A 12,740-nucleotide genomic window follows, 5' to 3' on the forward strand; every position below is an offset into this window, starting at 1 on the left:
TCAACAAAACGTTTAATGAAGTTCACTTAAAAGGCTGATGGCGGTGTCCTATTACGTTACGTTTATTAAAGGACACATCTCGTGTTTTTAAACTTTTTAATTTTTTCAGCAAAATTAATTCATTTCATGCCTAAAACTACTTTACATGTGTTTTAAAAGAAACAGTTTGCGTAGTTTTCGAGTTTGATTGCGATGAAATTCAAATCTTGCGATATGCATATTTTCTTCGATATTTTACGCGCCATTATCTGTGACGTCATATGCGACCTCGAGCGAGAAGATTTGAAAACATTTGTTAGCCATTTCATAAACAGATTAGATTTAATTGACAAACAAACAATTATCACATTAACGGCTTGTAAATAACACTGCATTGGGGTGTTGTGTGCCGTTTAAGGGTGTACTTGCTGTCAGTAGAGATTATTTGGACTGTGTTTTTTTTCAATTTTCGAAGGAAGGTATGAGGGACAAGACGTGAAAATTTTTTGTTGGCACAACGACTTTGCCATTAAAAAAAAACCCAGTAGAATTTGTCCCTATACTTTTTCAAACAAGCTCTTGGACAAAGACGTATATAAACTGCGAGAAAATGGTTCTATCGAAGCTTCGCACTGTTACATATAGGCCTACCGCATATGCTTTCCGTTCTGCTCTCAAATTCAATACACACTCGCACCAACTGACCTTCACCTTGTAACACCATATAGGCAGAACTTTGCTAGCAGTGTCTACCAACTGGTAGTTTTAAAAAAGAAATTTAAAGATAAAAGATAATAGAACTTTCAATTATAAATAATAAAATATGATATTTCCCAACTTTGAATTGAATTATAATGCTTTCATTTTTTTTTTTAAAGGAACGCGTACGTGTTTACAACAACAGCACGCCGCGCTCCCACTTCCTAAGTAACAATGTGTAGATAACAAAAAATAATGATTAATAAAATTGAGCTTGAATAAAATAATTTAAAAGTATTGTGATTTTCACAATAACTTTGATCATTTTTATTATATTTCCCCCCCCGAAATGCACCCGTGACGGTAGGCCTAGTTGTCAATGCTACATGTACGTAATCGTATTATAATTTAGGCCTATCTAACTTCTCCAAAAATAAATTTAATAATAATTGCTCTGTTTATTTTAGAAAAGCAACAACGCTAATTACAGTTGTTTACAGAAATGGCATTACCAAATAGTGTTTAGACAGTGATCCCATGTAAACATTATTTACTCGCAAATTTATGCAGATTTCATACTCGCTTTCCTCGCTACATTTGGGTCGCTATTTGTATGCACTGGTGGCTAAAAGATATAAGACTCGGGGAATTTGTCAACATCGAAATAAATGTTATCCATGGTAAATAAATTAGGCCCCTAAAACCCGAGTTTTAAAAAATATCTAACACTACTATTACAACAAGTTGATCGACGAAGGTCGCATATGACGTCACTGTACCACGTGACTACCTATCTAATTAACTAGGCTTTTTGAAATCGGGGCTTAGATTTAAGTCCATATTGTGGCTAATTATCGCAATACTTCAGTGAACAAACTATTACAATTAATTTCTATAAGCATAAGGAAGACAAAATGCATATAATTCTGTATACTTTGAAAACACGAGATGTGTCCTTTAAGACTGGTATCGGATCGATCCCGGCGACCGCGTCACTTCAAAGATGAACATACGTAGTGAATTTTCCTAAGTTCTCAGATCTAGAAACAAATGTCACATACCATACTTTAGGTGGTGGGAATATGACGTCATTGAACGGAAAACATGTTTTCTACAACCAAAAACGGGTCAGACGCATAATATTGAAGCACTGAAGATGTATTTCATTACAATGAAAGGAAATCAATCTGAATGTTTGATAAACGATAAACTCGCAACACAACTTTATGACAAACGGGATGATTTCAGTTTTTCAATCGTCAAATTCCAATATTTATATAGCAATATTCCATTATCACCAGCATATGGTGTTTACAGCTCTCAATTGATTCGATGCAAAAGAACATTGTCAAAGATTATGTTCAATAATGATTTTATCGATTATTCATGACTATTTCGTACAGTCTCTGGACTTGCATAGAATATACACAAAGGTGATTTTATCGATTAGTTTTTTTTAGCTCTTCTGAGCCGAAGACTCAAAGAGCTAATGCTATGGCCATTTGTGCGGTGTGCGCAAACTTTTTAGAAAAAGGGCTATAACTAAAATACAAACAAAAGTAGTGGTTGCTAAAAAATCTTCTTCTCAAGAACGACTGGGCAGATTATCACCAAACTTACACATAAGGATGAGGATATGTTGTAGATTAAAAATTGTTCAAGGCATTACCCTGGGGCAAAGGGCGTCGTCTCAAAGTCACTTCAAAGTTGACCTAAATTTATATTTCCTTAAATCTTTGATATTTTAGTCATTATAAGGACAAGGATCATCAAATTTTGACAGTTGATGCATCTTAGGACCTTGTGTCAAGTTGTCTCAAAAGTAGGTCACGATGACCTACTTTTTGAATTTTGCAGGTATTTATTTTAAAATTAATTTTGATGCATATCTTGGACACTTTGAAACCTATGATCATCAAAACTTGTCAGTTGGTGGATCATGGGACCTTGAAATGCGTCAACTGAAAAATAGATCACCGTGACCTACTTTCTGAATTTTATGGCTTATCATTTATAGATATATTTTAAGTTGTTATTTCAAATACCGAGAGGTTTAGAATCATCAAATCTTGTAAGTTGATGCATCTTGAGGCCTTGAAACATATTTTTTTTAAAAAGTAGGTCACAGTGACCTACTTTTTGAATTTTGCAGATATTCAAATTTCACATTTTCAATTTTAGATGCATATTTTGGGCACTGTAAAACCTAGGATCATCAAACTTTGTCAGTTGATGCGTCTTCAGTCTTCGGTTTGTGTCGACCAAAAAGTAGGTCACCGTGACCTACTTTTGGTATTTGACAGCTAAATTACTATATTTCAGACACTATTGACCTACAATCATCAAACTTTGTCAGTTGATGCATCTTGAGTCTTCGGAGTGTATCGACCAAAAAGTAGGTCACTGTGACCTACTTTTGGCATTTGACAGTTATATTTATATATTTCAGTCACTAATTTGACCTACAATCATCAAACTTTGATAGTTGATGCATCTTGAGTCTACGGAGTGTCCTTGTCCTACTTTTGGAATTTGACGGCTATATTTATATATTTCAGATACTATTTGACCTACAGTCATCAAACTTTGTCAGTTGATGGGTCTTGCATGTTCGAAGGGTTTCGACCAAAAAGTAGGTCACCTTGACCTACTTTTTGAATTGGACGGCTATATTTATATATTTCAGATACTATTTGACCTACAGTCATCAAACTTTGGCAGTTGATGGGTCTTTCATGTTCGGAGTTCGCTGACCAAAAAGTAGGTCACCATGACCAACGATTGGAATTTGACAGCTATATTTCAATATTCAGATACTAATTGGCTTAAAATCATTAAACTTTGTCAGTTGATATTTCTTGGGTTCTCAAAATGTGTAAACCAAAAAGTAGGTCACATTGACCTACTTTTTTTGAATTCTTAGGATTTAACTAAAGATTTAGAATACTGAGAGGCTAAGAATAGAAATGGTGGGGTTGTACAATTTATCAGAAGAGCGATTCTAGGCCCTTGGGCCTCTTGTTACTATTTCATACAGTCTCTGAACTTGCCTGGACTTGGCACATTGATTTTAACTATGGATAACTCCGTTTTCCTGATCAAGATATAGGGTTCACGGTTGATGTGACCGGTCGACAGGGGATGCATACTCCTCCTAGGCACCAGATCTCACCTGGTATAACTAGGGGTCCGTGTTTGCCCAATCTCTTATTTTGTATTGCTTCTAGGAGTTATGGGATTGGTCGCTGTTTCTTGTCTTCGCCTTTCATTACACACAAGGATGATTTTATCGATTAGTTATACTATTTTATACAGTCTCTGGACTTACCAAGGACCATAGGGCTAAACTCGCATTATGTAGGAACCCTGGTGTTTGATTACGAAAAAGAAGACGTCGACTTCCTAAACCGGGTAATTATCACTGTATCTACCTTTCGTTATCATACTGTTACATGTATTGACAGGTCAATACGTTTAACCGACCTGAGAAGTACAATATTCACCAGGAGGACTAAAGCCTTGTATAGAGTGAGAAAATGGCAATAGTTGTTTTATTATATTATTGAATTATTCATTATTCACCTTTAATTATTGAATTATTCAAAAAACTGTCCACTACACTTTACGAAACGATATTTAGTCGGCCATCTTTGTTTACAGCTAGAGTGCTATACCTGATTGAAAGTGATTTGAGTTTTCACTGATAGACCTAAATTAACAACCAATCGTATCAATTTAGGTAATTTCCATTTTTAGGTGACCTATTGCAATTGGTTGTCATCCGTCGTCGTCCGTCGTGCGTTAACAATTGATCAATTTTAATTTCTTCTTGATTACTACCAGTCCAATTCTTTTCAAATTTGGTATGAAGCATCTTTGGGGCAATGTAAATTTCAAGACTCAAAAAATATTCTTCTCAAGAACCGCACGTGTAAGAAAAACCAAATGCATGGTGATGTAAAGCAGGAAGGTCTCTACCAAAATTGTCAATTTCAGGATTCCCAGGGTAGGGGTTCTGACCCCAGGGCGCGGTCAAATTTGGTATATAGTGTTTAAATGTAACATCTTCTTTAGTGCTATTGATACTATATTGAAACTAAATAGATATTTAGACAGAACAAGTAGTCCTTTACCAAAGTTGTAAATTTGATGATCCCAGGGGTAGGGATTTTTGGTATCAGGGTGGGGCCAAAATGGTCCGTTATTAAGTATGTGAAAAATAGACATTTTTGACTTCTTGATAACTATCATTCCAATTCTTTTCAAATTTGGTACAAAACATCTTTGGAATAAGGGGACATAAATTGTAAATTCCAGGATTCCTGCATCCCTGGATCCTTAGGGGCGGGACAAAAACGGCCCAAAATTGACCAATATTCAAAAATCCTCCCCTCTACAACTTAAATGTGTAAGGAAAACTATTTGCATGGTGATATGAAATAGGAAGGCCTCTACCAAATTTGAGAATTTTATCATTCCCAGGGTAGGGGTTCTGACCCCATAGTAGGGGCAAACTTAATATATAGTGTTTACATGTAAAACACTTAACATCTTCCTTAGTACTATTGATACTAAATTGCCACTAAATGAATATTTAGAAAGGGCAGGTAGTCCTTTAACAAGATTGTAAATTTGATGACTCCTGGGGTAGGGGTTTTGGTTTTGGGTGGGGCCAAAGTGGTCAGTTATTAAATGTTTGAACAATAGATGTTTTTAACTTCTTGATAACTATCATTCCAATTCTTTTCAATTTCGGTATGGTATAAAGCAGCTTTGGAACAAGGGGACTGAAATTGTAAATTTCAGGATACCTGCACCCCAGGGTCCTTAGGGGCGGGCCAAAAACTGCCCAAAATTGACCAATTTTCAAAAGTCTTTCTCAAGAACCGCACGTATAAGAAAAACTAGATGCGTAGTGTTGTAGAGCAGGAAAACCTCTGCAAAATTGTAAATTTCATGATCCCAGAGGTAGGGGTTCTGATCCCTGAGTGGGGCCAAACTTACTATATAATGTCTATGTGTAAAACACTTAAATAACATCTTCTTTAGTGTAATTGATACTAAATTGAAACTAAATGGATATTTAGAAAGAGCAGGTAGTCTTACCGAAATTGTAAAGATGATCTCGAGAGTGGGGGTTCTGACCCCAGGGTGAGACCAAACTTAGTATATAGTATTTATGTGTAAGTTTGCTGATACTGTATAAAATCTAAATGCATACTTAGGAATAGCATAAAAGGATGTACAAAAAATGGTGAATTTTTCAACCCAGGGTTTTGACTCGAGGATGGGTCCAAATTAGTCATTTATCTTTTGATGTTTTAGTGTTAATACACCTATCATATTATGCAAAGCCTTTCATCAGTGTATGCACTTTTTGAGGGCAGTGGAGTTTTAAGAACACATCTCGTTTTATACTGTTGCTGAACATTAGAATTTAGCTTAGATATTCAGAACAAGAATTTTTTTTTCTAGATTCCATAGCCCTTGGGAATAGTGATACGTTTTCACTAGTAGTTATGTGACCTATAAGGCTTGTGGGCCTCTTGTTGATTTAGAGTCTGATATTTGACAAATCCAATGTTTTGGTTTTTTTTTTTTTTTTTTTTTTATCTCAAAAGCTAATGGAGGTGATTATGATAGTCATATTTTTTTCTAGTTTGTTGAATCTCAGTAAATTAGCAACCATGGAATTATTAAATCATCTAATAAATTTAAATCATATTTTCTTGCCATAATGACATATTTAATGTTCTTTTCTAGGAATCGTATCAATCTACCATGGCGTTTTTGAAACTTTATGCTGCAAATTTGAAAGCAAAAGGTGAAAGGCAGTGAAAATATCATCCTTGCACAGAGGTAGAGGTCTGCTTCAGACAGGTTACCCGGGTGTTATCGGACTGATTTTAGATTGTCAATTGTTATGTTTCAGATGTAATATATGCAGCTGTTTATATTACATGATGTAAAATTTGCCTTTCCGAAATAAAGGAATTAAAATCAAATGTGAGATGTGGTATGAATTTTTTTGTGTCACCATCGTCAACTTTCTATATTCATATCACAATATTCCATTATCGCCTGTATATGGTGTTAAACATGTACCTGATCCATGAAAGGTGAAGATAACGAACAGTGATCAATTTCATAAATCCTAGAAGCAACATAAAATAGAGTTGGGCAAAAACGTATCCCTGGTTATACCAGAGGTGGGATCAGGTGCCTAGGAGTAAGCATCCCCTGTCGACCGGTCATATCCGCCGTGAGCCCTTTATCTCGGATCAGGTAAACGGAATAATCCGTTGTCAAAATCTAAGTGTCAAGAACGACCTAACAATCGGTATGAAACACGTCAGACAGCATTTGACCCAATCTTGGGTTGTATTGTCAAACTAGATCGTTATAACGACCATAAAATTTGCGAACTGTTGACTTTATTTGAGACTATTGAAACCCCTCTAACATCAACTTGTTTGGCAGTATCCCACAGGCTTGAATGTCGTTTTCCATTTCAATAGCTCAGTATACCTTCAGCACTGATGTCTGTTTTAAAATATATTTTCTCCTTTCTTAAGAGTTGCTGAGGTAAATATGTCCATATGTGTGTACTCCATAACATTAATAATTTTTATTAGAACACTAAAGCAATTTCAGTCTAGCTATTAGAACATTAAACCACTTCCAGTCTAGTTATTACAACACTAAAACCATTTCAGTCTAGTTATTACAACACTAAAACCATTTCAGTCTAGTTATTACAACACTAAAACAATTTCAGTCTAGTTGTTGGAACACTAAAGCAATTTCAGTCTAGCTATTAGAACACTAAAACAATTTCAGTCTAGTTATTAGAACACTAGAACAATTCCAGTCTAGTTATTAGTATACTAAACCAATTTCAGCCTAGTTATTAGAACACTACAATAATTTCGGACTAGTCATCAGAACATTAAAACAATTTCATTCTAGCTATTAGAATGCTAAAAGAATTTCAGTCTAGTTATTACAACACTAAAACAATTTCAGCCTAGTTAATAGAACACTAAAGCAATTTCAGTCTAGTCATCAGAACATTAAAACAATTTCAGTCTAGTTAATAGAACACTAAAGCAATTTCAATCTAGTAATTGGAACACTAAATGAATTTCAGTCTAGTTATTAGAATACAAAAACATTTTCTGTCTACTCATTGGAACACTAAAACAATTTCAGTCTAGCTATTAGAATACTAACACAAGTTGAGTTTAGTTATTGGAACACTAAAACAATTTCGATCTCGTTATCAGAGCAGTAAAAACAATTTCTGTCTAGTTAATAGAGCAGTAAAACAAGTTCAGTCAATTTATTAGAACACTAAAGAAATTTTAATCTAGTTATTAGAACACTAAACCAATTTCAGTCTAGTTATTAGAATACTACAACAAGTTCAGTCTAGTTGTTAGAACACTAAAACAGTTTCAGTCTAGCGATTAGAACACTAAAACAATTTCAGTCTAGTTATTAGAATACTAAAACAATTTCAGTCTAGTTATTCTACTAAAACAATTTCAATCTAGTTATCAAAACACAAAAACAATTTCAGCCTAGATTTTAAAACACAAAAACAATTCCAGTCTAGTTATTGGAACACTGAAAGAATTTGTTTAGTTATTAGAATGCTAAAGCAATTTCAGTCTAGTTATTAGAGCACTAAACCAATTTCAATCTAGTTATTAGAACACAAAAAGAATTTTAGCCTAGTTCTTGGAACACTAAAACAATTTCAGTCCAGTTGTTAGAACATTAAAACAATTTCAACGTAGTTATAAGAATACTAAAACAATTTCAACCTAGTTAATAGAACACGAAAACAATGTCAGTCTAGTTATTAGAACATTAAAAACAATTTCAGTCTAGTTATTAGAACACTAAAGCAATGTCAGTCTAGTTATTAGAACAATAAAGCAATGTCAATCTAGTAATTAGAACAATAAAGCAATTTCAGTCTAGTAATTAGAATACTAAAACAATTTCAATCTAGTAATTAGAACAATAAAGCAATTTCAGTCTAGTAATTAGAATACTAAAACAATTTCAATCTAGTAATTGGAACACTAAATGAATTTCAGTCTAGTTATTAGAACACTAAAGCAATGTCAGTCTAGTTATTAGAACACTAAAGCAATTTCAATTTAGTAATTAGAACAATAAAGCAATTTCAGTCTAGCTATTAGAATACTAACACAAGTTCAGTTTAGTTATTCAACACTAAAACAATTTCAATCTAGTTATCAGAGCAGTAAAACAAGTTCAGTCAATTTATTAGAACACTAAAGCAATTTCAGTCTAGTTATAAGAATACTAAAAGAATTTCAGTCTAATTATTAGACCACTAAAAGAATTTCAGTCTAGTTATTAGAACACTAAACCAATTTCAGTTTAGTTTAGAACAATAAAGCAATGTCAATCTAGTAATTAGAACAATAAAGCAATTTCAGTCTAGTAATTAGAATACTAAAACAATTTCAATCTAGTAATTAGAACAATAAAGCAATTTCAGTCTAGTAATTAGAATACTAAAACAATTTCAATCTAGTAATTGGAACACTAAATGAATTTCAGTCTAGTTATTAGAACACTAAAGCAATGTCAGTCTAGTTATTAGAACACTAAAGCAATTTCAATTTAGTAATTAGAACAATAAAGCAATTTCAGTCTAGCTATTAGAATACTAACACAAGTTCAGTTTAGTTATTCAACACTAAAACAATTTCAATCTAGTTATCAGAGCAGTAAAACAAGTTCAGTCAATTTATTAGAACACTAAAGCAATTTCAGTCTAGTTATAAGAATACTAAAAGAATTTCAGTCTAATTATTAGACCACTAAAAGAATTTCAGTCTAGTTATTAGAACACTAAACCAATTTCAGTTTAGTTATTAGAATACTAAAACAAGTTCAGTCTAGTTGTTAGAACACTAAAGCAATTTCAGCCTAGTTATTAGAACACTAAAACAATTTCAGTCTAGCTATTCTACTAAAACAATTTCAATCTAGTTATTAAAACACAAAAACAATTTCAGCCTAGATTTTAGAACACAAAAACAATTCCAGTCTAGTTATTGGAACACTAAATGAATTTCAGCCTAGTTATTAGAATACAAAAACATTTTCTGTCTACTCTTTGGAACACTAAAACAATATCAGTCTAGCTATTAGAATACTAACACAAGTTCAGTTTAGTTATTGCAACACTAAAACAATTTCAATCTAGTTATCAGAGCAGTAAATCAAGTTCAGTCAATTTATTAGAACACTAAAGCAATTTCAGCCTAGTTATAAGAATACTAAAAGAATTTCAGTTTAATTATTAGACCACTAAAAGAATTTCAGTCTAGTTATTAGAACACTAAAACAATTTCAGTCTAGCTATTAGAACACTAAAACAATTTCAGTCTAGTTTTTAGAATACTAAAACAATTTCAGTCTAGTTTTTAGAACACTAAAATAATTTCAGTCTAGTTATTCTACTGAAACAATTTCAATCTAGTTATTAAAACACAAAAACAATTTCAGCCTAGATTTTAGAACACAAAAACAATTCCAGTCTAGTTATTGGAACACTGAAACATTTTCAGTCTAGTTATTGGAACAGTAAAACAAATTCAGCACAGTCATTAGAACACAAAAGCAATTTCAATCTAGTAATTAGAACACTAAAGGAATTTCAGTCTAGTAATTAGAACACTAAACAATTTCAATCTAGTAATTGGAACGCTAAATGAAAATCAAATGTGAGACATGCTATGAATTTTTTAGTGTCACCATCGTCAACTTTCTATATTCATATAACAATATTCCATTATTGCCTGTATATGGTGTTAAACATGTACCTGATCCATGAAAGGTGAAGATAACGAACAGTGGTCAATTTCATAAATCCTAGAAGCAACATAAAATAGAGTTGGGCAAAAACGGATCCCTGGTTATACCAGAGGTGGGATCAGGTGCCTAGGAGTAAGTATCCCCTGTCGACCGGTCATATCCGCCGTGAGCCCTTTATCTCGGATCAGGTAAACGGAATAATCCGTTGTCAAAATCTAAGTGTCAAGAACGACCTAACAATCGGTATAAAACACGTCAGACAGCATTTGACCCAATCTTGGGTTGTATTGTCAAACTAGATCGTTATAACGACCATAAAATTTGCGAACTGTTGACTTTATTTGAGACTATTGAAACCCCTCTAACATCAACTTGTTTGACAGTAGTCCACAGGCTTGAATGTCGTTTTCCATTTCAATAGCTCAGTATACCTTCAGCACTGATGTCTGTTTTAAAATATATTTTCTCCTTTCTTAAGGGTTGCTGAGGTAAATATGTCCATATGTGTGTACTCCATAACATTAATAATTTTTATTAGAACACTAAAGCAATTTCAGTCTAGCTATTAGAACATTAAACCAATTTCAGTCTTGTTATTAGAACACTAAAGCAATTTCAGTCTAGTTATTAGAATTCCAAAACCATTTCAGTCTAGTTATTACAACACTAAAACCATTTCAGTCTAGTTATTACAACACTAAAACAATTTCAGTCTAGTTGTTAGAACACTAAAGCAATTTCAGTCTAGCTATTAGAACACTAAAACAATTTCAGTCTAGTTATTAGAACACTAGAACAATTCCAGTCTAGTTATTAGTATACTAAACCAATTTCAGCCTAGTTATTAGAACACTACAATAACTTCAGTCTAGTCATCAGAACATTAAAACAATTTCATTCTAGTTATTAGAATGCTAAAAGAATTTCTGTCTAATTATTACAACACTAAAGCAATTTCAGTCTAGCTATTAGAATACTAACACAAGTTGAGTTTAGTTATTGGAACACTAAAACAATTTCAATCTCGTTATCAGAGCAGTAAAAACAATTTCTGTCTAGTTAATAGAGCAGTAAAACAAGTTCAGTCAATTTATTAGAACACTAAAGAAATTTTAGTCTAGTTATTAGAACACTAAACCAATTTCAGTCTAGTTATTAGAATACTACAACAAGTTCAGTCTAGTTGTTAGAACACTAAAACAATTTCAGCCTAGTTATTAGAACACAAAGATATTTTCAGCCTAGTTATTAGGACACAAAAACAATTTCAGTCTCAGTCCAGTTATTAGAACACTAAAACAATTTCAGTCTAGCTCTTAGAACACTAAAATCATTTCAGTCTAGTTCTTAGGACAGTAAAACAATTTCAGTCTAGTTATCAAAACACTAAAATTGTTGTTCACAATGCACACAGAGCATATTTTCAAAATATCTTGATAAATGCGTATAATTTGTCAAAAATGTTAGTTGAAAGATAAATGGCTAAACCTTTCATAATGAAAGAGAGTGTCTGATCTTTTGTATTTTAAGAAAACCGTTATGCGATCAAAATTTTACAAACACATGTACATGTGTGAATTACACAAAATCTTAAAGGTATAGGTGTCATATTAAACACCATGTTTAAAGGTATAGGTGTCATATTAAACACCATGTTTAAAGGTATAGGTGTCATATTAAACACCATGTTTAAAGGTATAGGTGTCATATTGAACACCATGTTTATGATTTTGAAAGCCTGACCAAAATTTTGTCGGTATGATCAACTATATCAAAAGATAGCATCTGACAATTTCGACAAATTGTTGATTGGTATTAGCAAACATTTCTGGTCTTTTCGATGCAATGTCCAAACGGTGATTTTCTATGTTTGAAGCATTGATAGCGTGGGAAAAGTATTAATAGAAACATCACGTAGAAAGAGGATTTCGTATTCAATATTTAGTCGCATTGAAAGTTATTTTATGTTAAACATAATTTTATGTTAACTCCTCTTCGCATGTCCATTGCTCAAATTGGATCTCTCAACCCCGTTCCCCGTCTGACTGTATTTATCGCTGAGTGATTTGTTCTACCAACAGACTAGGCCGTCGACGTTTTCACATCGCCATATAATTGTTTTATTTTAATTCTAGGATAGGATAAGAAATGAATGAATAAGAAATTGGCTTGACTGCTTTTTAATCCAATCCAGTGAA

The 12,740-nt window shown here is 32.9% G+C and overlaps 1 protein-coding gene across 6 annotated transcripts in view; it reads left to right on the forward strand.

Moving 5' to 3' along the window:
• The window catches only part of LOC125681139 (uncharacterized), a 45,638-nt gene extending 38,955 nt beyond the window's left edge, over window positions 1–6,683 (forward strand). For all 6 annotated transcript variants that reach the window (XM_048921081.2, XM_048921080.2, XM_048921079.2 and 3 more), the window contains 2 exons: window positions 3,994–4,089; window positions 6,442–6,683. In XM_048921081.2, coding sequence (XP_048777038.1) covers window positions 3,994–4,089; window positions 6,442–6,516 — 171 coding nt within the window. In that variant the 3' untranslated portion in view covers window positions 6,517–6,683. The remainder of the gene's footprint in view (window positions 1–3,993; window positions 4,090–6,441) is intronic.
• Window positions 6,684–12,740: the final 6,057 nt, after the last annotated feature.

Source organism: Ostrea edulis, chromosome 2, assembly GCF_947568905.1.
Source record: "Ostrea edulis chromosome 2, xbOstEdul1.1, whole genome shotgun sequence".
NCBI lineage: Eukaryota > Metazoa > Mollusca > Bivalvia > Ostreida > Ostreidae > Ostrea > Ostrea edulis.